Genomic DNA, 15,354 nt, shown 5'->3' with positions numbered 1-15,354 from the left:
TGAGGTGGACCAGAGAGAAGCCAGATTGGAGATTCAAACCAGGAACTGAAGATTGTTCAGAAGTTAAAGCCTTGTGTCCCGTCCTGAGTCCTGAACCAGCTAAGCACAGGACTCTTTAGCCCCACCCCCTCTGGTTCAGTCAGCTGTTTGTGTTTGAATCTTTGACTGAAGATGAAGGTCACTGTGGTGCCAAGGTGGCATATTCAGATGTGGCTGTGTTGTTGGTTGTGTAGCAGTTTGTTTTCTGTCTGACAGATGAGACAGTTTTGTGTCCATTTAAATTTTGTCTGTTCTCGTTTCATCTGTGAAGATTTTAGAGAATGCAAAACTAGAAAGGGCTTATTTTAGTGCAGCTCACGTTGTTGAGGTGGAAAAGAAGGCACTTCAGATGTATATTTGTGTGCCCCCCCCCCCCAAGAACTCCACATGGAGTCCTGGTTAAGTGTGATGCTGCATGTCTTCAGGACCAGATGTATCCAGCCATTAGACGTGATGACACAAAATAATCAGCTGTAAAAAATGTAATGTTGGGAATTGAAGAACAATTTGGGCTTCTGAGCTGAAGGTTCAGGTCTGAGGACTCGGAGGACTCGGACTCTGTGGGATCTGCAGAGTCTTCAATACTGAATATGGGAACAGACTTTTGAGGCCCAGGAACTGAAGCTGGAGAAAGAAGCTCAGTTTATTTCACTACATCTCATGAGCTGACTGCTCTGCATGTTTCAGTCTGAGTCTGGGACCAGAATCTGGTTTGGTCCGGATCCTCAGTCCCAGCTGCTCCGGGTCTAAGGGTCCAATTGTCCCTTTAACAACAGGGTTTTCTAAAGAGACTCAAACAGTTCAAAGCTTCTCGTGAGAGTGAAAGTGTTTTGTCGTCCTGTGAGTCGTAGTAACGATCTGTAGTTATTTATTCATGTGACCTTTTGTTTATGACCAAAATGTCAATTAAATTGAATGTGGAAGATTTTTCTCTGCACATAGTCCTGATTTGCAGAATAAAAACACTCTCCAGTGTCTTTTTGCAACGTTGCTGCATGATGTTTCAATCCTGTTGTATATTGTCTTTGCTATCGTTTCTATTTTGTAATCTGTATTTCAAAATGCAAACTTAAAAAGATTATTTTGGATATGTGCATGTCTGTGAAATGTTCCGAATGTTGATTTCCACTAAAAACTGTTGAGTCTGATAAAGTCAACTGTTTGAGCTGATTTGTAGAAGCTGATGTTTCAGTCATTGGGTTGTTTGTGCTCAGATTTAATATTATTAGTATTATCAAAATTTTCTACTAGATTTGCTGAATTCTCCTGAGCTGAAATGAGCCAGAAAACTGAAACTTGGCTCAACGGCACATATCCGTGAGGCCCCTCGCTGTGGTTGTGATTTGAGAACAGTGCGAAGTATTAACAAATCGCTCATTGTAGTTTGTTAATTGGTCGACTTGTTGAGGTCGAAGATTGAACCTGGCTGTAACTGAATTTGAATATTTCTACAAACATGTATTAGCTGTTTTTCCAGATCAATCATCTCTGTGAATTGTGACTTCGACAGTCAGTTATTTTCTCTAAATCTGAATTATCATAATCACAGACAAAATAGAAAAAAAATCCACATCCTGAACATGATTTGGTAAAATCCATATTTACTTAATATTGACAGTCAATATTTTTTCTTCCTTCAGAAAGTTATAAAAACTGATCTTGGTAATATTTCATCTGGTTATTTTAGACAGAATCTTCTTCATCACTTTCTTTCCTCCTTTGACTTTGCTCTGATTCACTGAATTTTCATCACAGTGATGTTCTTTCTGAGACACAGGTGTGCATTGTAAGGATTCCCAGAATTCCCTGGGCCAGTTGATCAGGCCACCATCTGGACCTGCTGCGCTCTGTAGGAGTCGAAGTCCTCTGGAAGAGTGTCTGAGACAAACGGCAGGAAAGTGAGTCACCTTTATTACGATGTCTAAAAGACTGTTAAAATTTAATATGACACTAATGATGCGTTTAATGACACAAACAGGAAGTGGCCGGGCGTGTCTCAGGCTCACCGTTGCAGCGATATCTCAGGTTGGCCCAGATGATGTTCTCCTGGGAGAAGCAGAAGACACCAAGCCGACCCCCCCTCATGGTGGCGTCGATGATCACACCTGTGTCCGCCACCATCTGAGGACCTTCGTAGAAACGAACCCTGCAACGAGATGCCGTTTAGTTGTCAGTCTATAACCAGATTAAAGGTCAACTGGTCGAAGGGTTCGACCCTCTAGCACCTGATGTATCCGTCGGCCGGCCGGTGCTGCAGGAACCAGCGATATGACGTCTTGTCCTTCCAGCCCACGTTTCGGGCATCCTTCCACAGGAGCCTCACCTGGTCGTTGGTGTCACCCGTGTGCCACAGGGCATTCCTCAGGTTCTCACCTGGACCCGTGTTGGACTTCACAGCCTTTAAAGGAAAGAGGAAAAAGTTTGTTCATCTTTAAAATCCTGACAATTTGAATTGGATTACATTAATTATCTTTAGAAGTGAAATAATTTGTTTAGGTCAAGTCTGTTGGAGCAGTTGCTACGACTGAGCCATAAATCAGTGACCCTCAACGTTAATCAGCTGACTCCAGACAGTAAATGACGTCACGGCCTCTGTGGTGCCGGCGCAGATACCTTCAGCTGGATACCAGGCTCAGCCACAGCTCTGAAGGGGTTGGCCTGCCAGTAGATCTGCTCCACCTGCTTCCACATCACCACGTAGAAGCTCGAAGAGTCCTGATAGCCAAAGATGAAGCCAGCGTAGTCATCGTCTGTCACTGTGTTCACATGAAACGTCCCTTCAAAGTCCACGCCACTGAAAGCTGTGTAACCTGGAAGGAAGGAAGAAAGAAAAAGGTTTTCCTTCAAGGAGAAGAGGGATATTTTCCCATAAACTTCAATACATCTGACTTCTTTTTACAACCAGTGCAGCTGTTCAGACCAGACTCCAGAGACAGAGATGGACGCTCACACAGCGACACAGCCTCTTAGCTTAGCTAAATCTGCCTTGCGACACATTTGCTACTATGCTAGGCTAATTAAACTAATGAGCAAGTTTCCCTAAATGAGAAACTCTCCTTTAAATATCAGGCGTGTCCAGTTGTGACATCACCAAGGTGGCATCCATCTTGACTGACAGGTTGATGGACTCACCAACAGCCAATCCGGGGTCACTGTTCATCGTCTGTACAATCTCTCTTCCCTGAAATGAAACAAAAACGTTGATTGAAGAGAAACTGAGTCCGAAGAAAACTGAAGAAATAGTGAACCGTAGTGACCTGGTTCAGGACGACCCAGTTCGGGTCAATCTGTGCGTCTCCCTCCGGATCCAACACGACCGTCTGGTACTCCCTGAAGTCGGTGAGCGTGACCTCTGCGTTTTCTGGACAGACATCAATGGTGTCGATGATGGTGTCATTGTCGAAGTCCTTCTCACAAATGTTTCCGACGCCATCACCTGAGGACAAAGAGCTGGTCACCTGTCTGTGTTGGGTTGAGTCTAATCCGACCCCCCTGACCCCTCTAACCCAGCCCCACCATCAGAGTCCTCCTGCAGGGGGTTGGGGATCAGGCGGCAGTTATCAGGCCCGGGTGGCAGCAGGTCCGGGATGCCGTCATTGTCGTCGTCATCGTCACACTCGTCTCCTTTGCCGTCTTTGTCGGTGTCCAGCTGAGAGCTGTTGATGACGGCGGGGCAGTTGTCACGTGAGTCCTGGTGTCCATCGCCGTCACTGTCAGAGGACAGACCTGGTTAACCTGAACATTCTGCAGCAGAGACACCCAGACAGAGGCGGACTGAATACCTGTCCTTGTTGGTGTCGCAGGGGTCTCCGATCAGGTCGTTGTCCACGTCCATCTGAGGAAGTCACAACAGTTAGAGGCAACGCCATGACCTCTGACCTTTGACCTTCAAAATAAAAGAATCTAACTTTTTATCTCCACAGACTTCAGAGAATTACTGCGCCCCTGAAGGCTCAACATACTGCAGCTGCTTTCCTAAACCTTCATTCTATCCACTGACCATCAGGGTCTGTAAAAGAAATCAGACTGTGTTGAAGTCTATGGGAGAATGTCCCTCCTCCTCCACAGTAAAAATGTTCCTGGTGAGTTTATGGTCTCAGTCTGAAATACAACATGATGTTCATTTAAATGATGCTCCATTTAGAGGGGGAAAAGTCCAACCTGGTCGGGGTTGGGGACATAGGGGCAGCTGTCACAGGCGTCTCCCACTTTGTCTCCATCTCTGTCCTTCTGGTCGGCGTTGGGGACCCGTTTACAGTTATCCAGGTGGTTGAGGATCCCTGAGGTCATAGGTGATGTTGACATTACGGGCCTTTTATCTCATTGATGGAAGTCTGAATGATCCACACATCAAACTCACCATCTCCATCAATGTCTTCGTCACACTCGTCACCAAACGCATCCACGTCTGTGTCTTTCTGGTCGTTGTTTTTGACGGCACGACAGTTATCGCAGGCGTCGCCGAAGTCGTCCTCATCAATGTTCCTCTGGTCCACGTTGGGGACCAGCACACAGTTGTCCTGCAGAGACGCTGTTTCAGTGTCTCCATCTTTCTTTTACACTAATTTTATCTGATCTGAACTTTGTTTCACCTGCATGTTGGGGATCCCGTCTCCGTCTGCGTCCTCATCACAGGCATCGCCAACGCCATCTTTGTCTGCATCCTCTTGACCGGAGTTGGGAACAGTGAGACAGTTATCCTAGAAGAAATTCTCACTGTTAGTTAAATTCAGGGGTGGACAGTAACAAAGTAAATTTACATGAGTACTATACTTAAATACAATTTTTGAGTCTCTGTACTTGAGTAACAAAACAAATAAGAAGCTTATGTAACTCAAATACTACACAATCTTTTCCACAAACAGGCTTACCTTGAGAAATTTAGAAAATGTATTCCATAATTTAATGACCCCCGCCTACCGTCACCGTCTAGTCTGGTCCAGTCCGGCCTGGCCTAGGTGCTGGGGGAATGCTGTATCTTGCATTAGCCCAGTCCATTACAATTTACCTAGCCGTGTTCAGCTGCCTACACCAGAAATCAAAAACGCATCTCTCTGGTCTCTTCTACCATCTTTCTGTGATCTGCTTTTTACTTGCTGCAGCTGAGTCACCATTAACCACAATTAACCATCTGCCCCTACCGGGAATCAAACCCCACCCTCTTTATTGTAGGACAACTGCGCAAACTACTGCGCCACCATGCTACTCAAGCAGCTGCATTTTTGATTTACATCCCAGTTCATATACAGGTGCATGATGATATTTTTACATTTTTTTACTATAACTATTATTTATTTATATGACAGATATCTACTTTATTTAGCCTGAGGGAAGACAAACAATAAGACATACAGAGACCTGCCTCACCTTTACGCTGCAATGTGCTTTACTTCCCAAAAGGACAGACACACAGCTTGTTTTTGTTCAGATTAGATGATGAAAAGTTTACACACACACAATAGGCTCAGCGATGGGGGATTGTACTGAAATGTATGTTGATACTTGTGGCACATGACATATTGTGCTAAAACAGCTGGTTAATGTCCACACAGCTCCACTTTAGGAGATCCGACTCTTCGGGTCTTCTGTCCTGAGTCTCTCGTTCACCTGTCTCATGGCAGCTGCGCAGTGTGACTGGCCTGAGCGTTCCCCTTTAACCAGGTGGCCTTCTGGGTAATGTGTGACGTAGTCAGCACGTAGCCATGTTGTGTTGTGTGTTTGTCCCTTTCTGCGGTGAACGGTGCTGTAAGCCTTATAGTCAGTGTGATGAAACTCAAAAGTACTGTGTTGTGATGTTTGAATAAAGCTGGTCCATGTGTTAAACGAGTCCGCCTCTCCTCTTCCGTGTGTGCTAGTTACCATGGTTACCAGCGTCAACAAGCCAAGCTTTACAGCTACCTGGGCTAGCTAAAGTTTGGAGCTGCGACTCTAACTCACTAATTCTGGCCATCATTTTTGCCGTCACCCTGAATCTATGACAAGAAGTACGATCATAAAAGAAGGCAGAGGAGGGACCAGACATGGAGCACAAAGGACAGTCTGTTAATCAAGGTGAACAACAGAGACAGCACAACCAGCAGAGGGCAGACCCCCAGTTTGAGACTGTCTATTGTTTTCACAGAAAATATGTTTTGTACAGACGAGAGACTGGACCAGAGGTCTCCAAATTCAGCCCTGGATGTTTCCTGCTGCAACACACCTGATTCAAATGATTCTAACCCTAACCCTCCTGATCAGACCTCAGCAGAGCTGGATGACAAGCTGATCATTTGATTCAGGTGTGTTGCAGCAGGAAACATCTAAAACATGCAGGACAGTAGCTCCCCAGGACCGGACCCCTCCAGAGACCAGAGACCGGTTCTTGTAGGGCCTCTTTAACTTTATTAAAGTATTTTCAGCTTTGATTTGAGTATGTCTGTAGAAGAATCGCACCAGTGTATTGTATAATGACAATAAAGCTACTTTCCTTTCCTGTATTTCCTGAGGTATTTTTTTTTTATACTTAAATAATTTTTCAAGCAAATACTTTTACTTAAGTAGTGAAGTTGTGTACTCTTTCCACCTCTGGTTAAATTCTCTAAAAAAAGGGAAAGAAACTATTTTCCAGTTTTTACAGATCATAGCAGCTTCATGTTTATACTTCAATACTAATTTAACTCTTCATATGCTTTTTCATCACTACATGTGATTATCTCAGAAAGCGTCTTGTTTTGTCTACCTTGTTGCAGCTTCTCTCAGGACAGTCCAGCTTGTCGTCAGGGAAGCCATCAATGTCAACATCAGGACCACAGAGGAATCCGTTTCCCGCCCATCCCACTCCGCACTGTGGAGGAAAAGAGCCTGATGAAGTGAACACACGTTTTCTTTTGGAGCTGACTCTAAAATCCTTTAACAGGCCTGTGGCTCCACAACACATGGAACAGCTGCAGCTCACTCTGATGGCTCTCTAACCCGGTCATGTGACCTGGTGTGACGTGTGATGGTTCACCTGACACTCGATCGCCCCCTCTCGATGAATGATGCACTCTGCGCTGGCGTGGCAGGGGTTGGGTTGGCCGTTCCCACACACCCTCTCTGGTTTGCAGCCGCGACGCGGATCGCCAATGTAGCCTGGTTTACAGGGACCACACCTGAACGAGCCCTGATGACACAGAGTCCAACAGATCCATCAGAGTCCATCTGAATCCATCAAAATCCAACAGAATCCAACAGAGTCCACATGGTCCACATGAGGCCTCTAGTCCTCTTGAAGTCAGCGTTGATACTCACAGGTGTGTTCAGACACACAGAGTTCTCCACACAGCCGCCGTTGTTGGGGCTGTCACACTCATTGATGTCCTTGCACACCTGGACAGCACAAACAGGAAGTGACCATCAGGTGACACAAACAAGAAGTGGAGTCATCTAAGACAGAAGAATCATGACATGATGTTTGAACGGAGGGTTTTGAATTCTTCTGGACTGGACTGGACTGTGTGTGTTTGTTGACCTGTTTGTTGGCGGCGGCGAAGGCAAGGCCGACACCCTGGACCTGGGGGCCGGTGTGTCCAGCTGGACAGGAACCACAGCGGAAACCGGGGGACGTATTAATGCAACGCACGCCCATGTGACACGGCATCACTGTACACTGATGACAACAGACACGCAACAGGAAGTGACCAGAGCATCTGATTAATAGATCAACACACTCACCTGTTTACGTCTGATCAAAGTTATATATATAATAATATATATAATTTTTGATTATTATTATTAATAATAATAATGTAGCAGAAAGACAGGGTCCAGAGGCCTTGTCTCTGTTCATGCGTCGATTGGAGAGTCAGGTCATCAGGACCTGCTCTGGCGCCGAACAATTTAAAATAATAAGTTGAAGACATCTGGTGTGTCAGGACAGAGAACTACACAACACACACACACACACACATAGTACTGCACAATGACTGTGGTTGAAGTTCAAGATGAGGGTGAAAGCAATCCACACATAACCTGTCTTAGGTATAAGAAGCATGTCACATGTTTTTCTGGTGGTTCTGTCTCTGACTACGTTGTTAGTAGGGCTGATGTGAATAAAGAGATTCCCCATCTGACACCTGTGTCCGGACAACCTGATTTCCTCTTTCCCACCTCTGTCCACCACAGTAATAATAATAATAATAATAATATTATCTAATTTAATTTAAACCTCGTCTACGTCCCTGCAGTCGGTCCCATTGCCCTCCATTCCTTCGGGACAGGGACCACACTTCACCCCCTCAGGGGTCTCCATACAACGGACCCCTGGGTGGCAGGGGTTGGGCACACAGGAAGGACGAGGCTGAATCCCCCCCATCCCTGAGGAGACAACAAGTTTAGATTTAACAGTTAAATGAACCAACAATCAGCTTCAACATGGAAGCAGAGTCCGTTCACAAGGAAACAGGAAGTTGATGATCTCACCACAAGCTTCACACTCCATCACTGTGTTCTTCAGGAACACAATCTCTCTAATCTGGAGAAGACAACAGACCACCACATCATGAGATTCTGGTCCAGGGAGACCATCTAGTTTCCAGTCTGATGTGAACATCTGTTAGTGCTGATGCTTCATGCTCAGTGAGAGGAAGCATGCCAACTCACCTGCTGCTTCAGGAGCTCTTTAATCTCATCCAGAGCCAAATTCGTCATTTTAATCTGACTGATAATTTCTCCATCTGGAAACAATATTCAACACTTTAAACTAATCAGTCTGGACAAAGTTTGAGTCAGTTCAGGCAGAAATTTGAGTATTATTCAGGTTTAATTTCACACATTTTTAGACCTTAAGAATGATCCAAGGTCCACAGGTGGAGTTAGTTTCATAAATACTTAACACAACATCACACGCTCATTTTGAGCCTTCTACGTCTTCTTCGGCATTCTTAACGTTGACCTTAGCAAATCTAACAACTTCAGTTCGCCCTCTGCTGGACTCTTAGGTAGTCCAACGTAACACTGAAGGACTAATAATTCTCTCTGCAGGGAATATCACTGCAACCAATGTAGATATGTAAATATGTAAATAATAAGTGTAAATACATAAACAACATAATGATTATCTGTGATACCACATAATCTTTGATGAATGAAGCTCCCAGGTTACAGACCTGCATGTCAGGTTCATAAACCTCCAGCTTTACTAACAGCCCCCCCCATGGGGGCAGCTCTGACATGTGTTCTCCTCATTAGCAGCGTCTCTGTTTACTGAATAAATTCCTCAGCACAGAGAAAATATATCTGTCTGATTCTTTTCTCTGTAGCATAAACTGAAGAATTATCTCCTCACTTTTACTCTTTTTTGGAGTAAAAGTCAAACTGGTTTCTATTTCAGAAAGAGTCAACTCCTTTTCACCCGATGAGGTCGTTAAATATAATTACAGAAAATCTGAATGTGAATTTAATCCAACAGTGTTTTCAGATTTAGTCAACTTTCCAGCCTGAAGTTTGTTTATGTTGTTTAGGTTTTTTGTTGTTTTCTGAACTTTCAAACAAACCTCTAAAACAGAGTATGACGTTGACTCACCTCTCTGTCCATCGGTCAGTCGGCCCCCCAGAGCCAGAGCACAGCTCAGAGTCAGAATCCACAACATGCTGGTCCCCCTTCACTGTTTAAGTCTTTTCCTCCCCCACCTTTGGTTTTATACCACCCCCCCACCCCCCCAAAGACAGTCCAACAAATCACTTCTTTGGGAAGTCCAGGAGACCAGAGCTTTGACTACGCAACAAGAGACACCCCCACCGTCCCAGCATCCACCTCTGCTTTCCATTCAGGGCTGATACAGACTAGGAGGTCTGCACACTGCGGGACCAGAACAGGACCGGAATGAGGCGTAACTAGCTCCAGGTTAAGACTTCAAGTCCTCAGACTGGACCAGCAGCATTAAAGTGGGTTAGAGCTCAGAAGCTTGACTTATGGAAACTTCGACCACTCAGAGAACAAATGAGCTGCAACAGAGGAAACGATTAATCCTCCTCCGACTCAGAAAAACATTTCTGAATTAAAAAATCTGAAATAATTGGAGGAAGCCATTAAAGAGGCTCAGGGAGTAAATGTGTGTGTGTCTGTATGTTCAGTGATGGGATAAGCAGATGTCGCCTCGTTCTTTCCAGCTGCTGAAGGTCTTTGGTTTTTGTCACCGTCTCCTTGCTGCCTTGCTCGAAGGAACAAACCCAGTTTGAGAGTTTATTGTCTGTGTTTAATGATCTGAGTGTCAGGTTGAATACTGGAGGGAAACGTGGAGGACGCTCTCACCTTTTTGTGCTGTGTGATGTCAGATTTAAATCAAACTTTATTTAAACCAGCCTGTAACAGTTGATGAAAAAACACTCATGACCTGAATAATGCCACGTTCAAAGGTTGCGGCCTGCAAACATCATTAGTGATGTTATTCTGCCCGTTTCATGGACCTCAGGATGACCTCAGTTATTTCCTGTGACATCACAGGGTTCATGATTGACCATCCAGACGCCATTACCATGACAACATGCCCACGTTTGACAACAAAACTATAAAAAAAAACCAGGACACAAAGTTTCTGTTGATTTTATTCAGAGACGTGAATTTGTCTCTGTTTTCATGTAAAAAGCTAAAGTTCTTTCACTTTTTCACGTTTGAATTTCTGATCACATTCAATTGGATTTTCTTTTTCTTTAGTAAAATCAAGTTTGATTGGCACTGACGCCAGGTGACACCACTACAGGTGAGGGTCAAAGGTCGTCCTGAAACGAGCACGCCGCTCAGACGGACGTGGATCATGCTGCAGGTCAAATTACCAGGTTGGCTGTAAGACATGGGCTCCATCCTCGAACTGTTGAAAGGGTCTCTTTAGGTCAAACGTCAAACTGCCTGGCCCCCCAGAAAAGGAGCAGGACGTCCCGTCATGCAGCGGCCATGACGGAGAGTCAGATGCAGTTTCATCCATGCAGCATGGTGTCCTACTCGGCCTTCTTGGCTTTCCTCTTACGAGTGCCGTCGCTCAGCTCCTCCTTGGATTTGGGGGCTGGGGACGGAGCGGCGGCATGGTGGTGATCATCCTCGGAGCCACCCAGGGAGGAGCCAAACAGCAAGTGGCAGACCCAGGACTCAACCAGGGTGAAGGGGGAACCGTGAGAGTGACGGGCCGTCATCACCACCTGAGGAGGAAGACCACAGCTAGAGCACACCATCTTTTACAGGGGCAGACCGTCTCTAGTTTCCACTTCAATACAACATGATGTTCATTTTTTAAAAGCTCCATTTAGAGGGGAGGGGTTGGGGGCAGGGCTACTGTTGGAAGGTTTCATCTTATTTTCTCTTATAATATTCCCGCCTGTTACCTTGCTTGTGGCCATGAAGATGGTGAAGAGGAGGATGAGGGTGCTTTTGGACACTGGCAGCCAATGAGCTTCCTGCAGGGTGAAGAGGATGGCGCCGTACAGACTGGCCTTGGTCGGGCTGCAGGGACACAAACCATCGTTCACTTCAGCTCAGTTCACTTTTATCAACAACACAGTCAAGTAACATGAGATTTCTTTGTTATCTGCAGCATTTTCTTCATTGAAACATGCTTTCATTTAAGATTTTTGGTTTCAACAAATTCTGTTTTAATTAAAACCATTAAGTCTGTTTTATTTTCTCTAACAGACATTACCAGGGGAGCTAATGTCCAGTTCCCAGTTCACCCTGATGTGAAACAGGTGGGACCAGGTCAGGATGAGATTATTCAAACTTACAATGACATGTTGAGGATCTCATTGGTCTCAGGCCGCCAAATGCCACGCAGCAGCTGCTCAAAGTTGGAGATGAGAGCGACTCCAGAGCCTGAGAGAGAAAAATAAATGGACATTAAAAAATGAGGACAAAACATCTGAGTCTGAGTTCTTTGTGGACCGGCCCCCTTTTCAACATGGCCACCCACAGGACCTGTTACTGCAGGTTCACTGTGACGTTTCAGAAGGTTCGATTTAACCTTGTGCATAATGAGGAGAGCTGCATTGCAGCGGGTTGCTGTCCTGGATAGGAGGATGGAACAGCTGGACGCTGTCCTATTTCCAGTCACTGTCCTTCAACATTAAAGACTACCCCCCCAAAAAATGACTTCACATGAGATTTGTCTCTTTGTGCAGCTCTTCAGTTTCTAGCCTCGTCCCTTGGTCACTGGTTAAAGGACAAAAGTCCAACATGTTTTGTTGTAACACCTGAAACATGAGATACTGACCTTTGACATATCCGACGATGACCATGATGATGAAGCCATGGTGGTAGGCGTGGTGGGCGTGGTGAACACCGGCAGCGATCTTGCGGGTGCGGACGACTTCCTTCAGGGCGACCAACACAAGTTTAACAGGAAGGAAGGCCACGCATTTATAGAAGAGGTTGAGCGGGCAGTAGAAGATGAGGTACCTGTGTTTGGATCAGGAGGCAATACATTTTTCTTCTGCAGTTTAAATTCAGCTTTAATGTTTTAACAAAATAACACAGAGCTTCCTCTCAGTGACTGAAGTTTGACGGGCCGCTTTGATCCTTCAACATCAAACTCATCAAACTCATCAAACCTTTAAATATAAAGATTTGTTAACTTATTTCTGCTCTGTCTTTCTCATGAACTGCTGAAAAGAGATGGTTCCTAACAACACAACTTATATTTTAAATCCGGTCCTGGACAGTAACCCCTGTCCCCCGGAGGCCTGAAGGTTCCTCACCAGACAGCTGAAGCCAGAACAATGTGACTGTTGTGTTGGAAATAGTCGATGGGGCTGCTTCCAAGCATGATGTCTGCCAGGATGTAGCTACCGAAGCAGTAGAGCATGGCACAGAGCCAGGACGCCACAGGACTCCGACGAGAGACTTCCACCGAACCTGAAATACAGAATGGCCTTTAATAAATGATGGGTAGGAAGTGAAGGGTTGATAAAAAAGGTTTTCAACTTTTTATAGTCTGTTTTTTAAATAGTTTGTTCAGTATTGATTATATTGAAAAAGATTCATTCGCTCATTTCAGAGAAATAAAGGAAAGTGGTGATTGATGAATATTGGACCAACTGAAACTTTAAACTTTGCGTTTTTTAAGTGGAAACTTAAAGAGACGTCTTTATCAGCGATCCCTTGTGTGTCTCTAAACTCGTCCTCACCCAGTCGTCCTCGTCCACATCGTCCTCCACACCCTGATAATTTGTCTTATCGCTGATACAGACACTTTACTGTTTCCCTCTGTATGTGACTCTGACTCCTTCTGATTGGTCGGCACCTTCCTTCCAGTTCACAGTTTGGCCATATTTCTCTGAAGGTTCATGAGTGACACTAAAACTGAGGATGATCTGAACAGGAGAGTCTAGACCTTACATCAGCAAACCAGTTTTATTAAATCAGTCAGATCAAGCAGAATAATCCTGTTCATGAGAACTAAAACACACGTTAATTAACTGTAATACTCATCTCTTCAGCAGCTGCTACAACCATTAGCCTGTGACGGCTAACAGAAGTCTCTCTTCACCTTTGACCTGTGACCTCAGTGGGTATCTCTTCTGACATGAGACATGCAGATTTGAATGTTCATCTATTCAGTTCCAATCTGCAGCCATAAAATCTGACTTTAGTTCATGACAAAGGTGAGTAAAAGTAAAATGAATTCACGCTTCTTCAGTTTTGAACGCCTTAAAGATATGTTTGTTGCTCACAGACAGAAACAGACAGTAAATCTGCCCCAACAGGTGGGCGGGGGGTGTCGGAGGGGAATCTGATCCTGAGACATGTCGCCCTATAAATATCTATCGCCACTCCTCCTGCCTTGCAACTGTCAGGCGCAACTTAACCTCTGACCTGCCCGCACTGTACTGACCCCCAACCCCTGAGCTCACTAATGTGACACGTGGATTTACGGTCAGGGGTTTCAGTCTTTTCACAGTAAAATCTTTTGATGTGAGATAATGTTAAAGCGTCATGAAGGTAAATAAACATGAGCTGTGATTGGCCAGAGGACTGATGATGTTATGGATTTGTCCTATCTGCGTCTTTCACAGTTATACTTAAAGACAAACTTTCTTTCTCATTTAATATGACACTAAATCTGTGATAGCAGGATGCAAGGAAGTCGCATTACAACAGCATAGTGATGTCACAACACAAAACAAGAAGACGACAGTCAGGTCAAAGCTTCGCCATCCACATTAACTTTACTGCTCTGTAACTCCAGCAGAAGCAGCTACCCACAATGCAACTGGACAGCAGGCGGTTGGCTCAGAGGTTAGTGTCAACTCATTCATTCAGTTAATGAAGTCAGGAATGAACAGAACACTTTAAAGGAGCAGCATAAAATGTATTCAGCTGAGGAATGACCCCCCCAGCTTCATTTAAACAGACGTGACATTTAGAGGTCCCCCCTCAGGAACGAGCTCACACTTGGGTTCTTGTTAAAAGTAAAGTTTCTAAGTTGATGTTTGGAGCTCAGCAGCAGCTTCGAGGCTGAAGTTCTATTTCAGGATCTTCTATTTATTCCTGAGCTGCTTGGAGCTGGAATGTCCTCTCAGGTTTCTTCTCCTGCAACAGATATCTGCTGTTCAAACCAGTAATCCTGGAAAATATCTGGACCAAAACTGAGAAGTAATCTGCTCCAGTGAAGCAGGTCAAGCGGCTGCAGCCGCAGACTTCACCCCCTAGACATGCTGCCTTTATATAACAGCTCTGCTTGATAAGGTGGGGGGGGGGCTCAGTCTTTATTGGGCTGAGAGCCACGGCAGAGAAAAACCAAATATTATATAATATTAGGTTTTATGACCTCAGTCAAAACTCAACGTTGATGATTCGCACTTTAAATGAATTAGGATTTTTATCTGCAGCAGCTGCAGCTTGTTGATCATCTGAGGGGGTACAGGTTCGGGAGGTGTCGGACTCACCTGGCTCATATTTGAGGTAGAGGATGGACACGATGTAATAGGCCACATCAAACACAGGAAACATCCCGAGCTTAGAGAAGGTATGAGGGAAATCTCCCAAATTCAAAACCGACAGGATCTCCATGTTGAGTCCGCAAGGAAACTACCGATTTTAATTCCAACTGCGCAGTCTGGATCCGACCCCCCCCGACCCGGTACACCGACTCTCCACCAAGCCCCCCGTCTGACAGTGAGAGCCGCAGAGTCACAGTGGCTCCTATTAATACCCCCCATCTCCAGCCTCAGCATCATCATCATCATCATCATCTGCCCCAGCTGCTCCGGAGCGTCAGCTGCTGGACAATATCAGCACAAACACAACACTCTCCACCCCCCCCCCCCCCCCCCCTCCTGTCCGGGATCTCCTCACGAGCTGAAAACCCTCCT

General features: G+C 45.2%; 2 protein-coding genes across 2 annotated transcripts; both read right to left on the bottom strand.

Moving 5' to 3' along the window:
* Positions 1-1,818: 1,818 nt before the first annotated feature.
* Positions 1,819-9,652, bottom strand: comp (cartilage oligomeric matrix protein). The gene is made up of 19 exons (XM_029499410.1): positions 9,581-9,652; positions 8,659-8,732; positions 8,479-8,530; positions 8,225-8,373; positions 7,529-7,666; positions 7,309-7,386; positions 7,028-7,180; positions 6,758-6,862; positions 4,632-4,739; positions 4,400-4,559; positions 4,201-4,319; positions 3,822-3,874; positions 3,556-3,749; positions 3,297-3,475; positions 3,172-3,220; positions 2,653-2,849; positions 2,265-2,437; positions 2,046-2,185; positions 1,819-1,917 (listed from the first exon to the last, which is right to left on the bottom strand). The coding sequence occupies exons 1-19, from the start codon at positions 9,645-9,647 to the stop codon at positions 1,859-1,861; spliced, it is 2,247 nt and encodes a 748-aa protein (XP_029355270.1). The 5' UTR covers positions 9,648-9,652; the 3' UTR covers positions 1,819-1,858.
* Positions 9,653-10,475: 823 nt separating this feature from the next.
* tmem38a (transmembrane protein 38A) lies at positions 10,476-15,144 on the bottom strand. Its single transcript, XM_029499411.1, has 6 exons — positions 14,929-15,144; positions 12,739-12,895; positions 12,255-12,439; positions 11,770-11,857; positions 11,374-11,491; positions 10,476-11,190 (listed from the first exon to the last, which is right to left on the bottom strand). Exons 1-6 carry the CDS (start codon positions 15,050-15,052, stop codon positions 10,993-10,995), a joined length of 870 nt encoding a protein of 289 aa, XP_029355271.1. The 5' UTR covers positions 15,053-15,144; the 3' UTR covers positions 10,476-10,992.
* Positions 15,145-15,354: the final 210 nt, after the last annotated feature.

The sequence above is a fragment of the Echeneis naucrates genome, chromosome 4 (genome assembly GCF_900963305.1).
Source record: "Echeneis naucrates chromosome 4, fEcheNa1.1, whole genome shotgun sequence".
Classification (NCBI taxonomy): domain Eukaryota; kingdom Metazoa; phylum Chordata; class Actinopteri; order Carangiformes; family Echeneidae; genus Echeneis; species Echeneis naucrates.
This window is presented reverse-complemented; position numbering and strand designations above follow the sequence as displayed.

What these genes read in the sequence shown, in the direction of transcription:
- comp (XM_029499410.1), bottom strand. Translation starts at nt 9,647, where the DNA reads ATGTTGTGGATTCTGACTCTGAGCTGTGCTCTGGCTCTGGGGGGCCGA. An exon ending in ACTGACCGATGGACAGAGAG is followed by an intron (nt 8,733 to 9,580) that starts GTGAGTCAACGT and finishes TATTGTTTCCAG; the next exon opens with ATGGAGAAATTATCAGTCAG. An exon ending in ATGTCCCCAACCCCGACCAG is followed by an intron (nt 3,875 to 4,200) that starts GTTGGACTTTTC and finishes TGACTTCCTCAG; the next exon opens with ATGGACGTGGACAACGACCT.
- tmem38a (XM_029499411.1), bottom strand. Translation starts at nt 15,052, where the DNA reads ATGGAGATCCTGTCGGTTTTGAATTTGGGAGATTTCCCTCATACCTTC. An exon ending in GAGATCCTCAACATGTCATT is followed by an intron (nt 11,492 to 11,769) that starts GTAAGTTTGAAT and finishes GTGTCCCTGCAG; the next exon opens with CCCGACCAAGGCCAGTCTGT. An exon ending in TCTTCATGGCCACAAGCAAG is followed by an intron (nt 11,191 to 11,373) that starts GTAACAGGCGGG and finishes CTTCCTCCTCAG; the next exon opens with GTGGTGATGACGGCCCGTCA.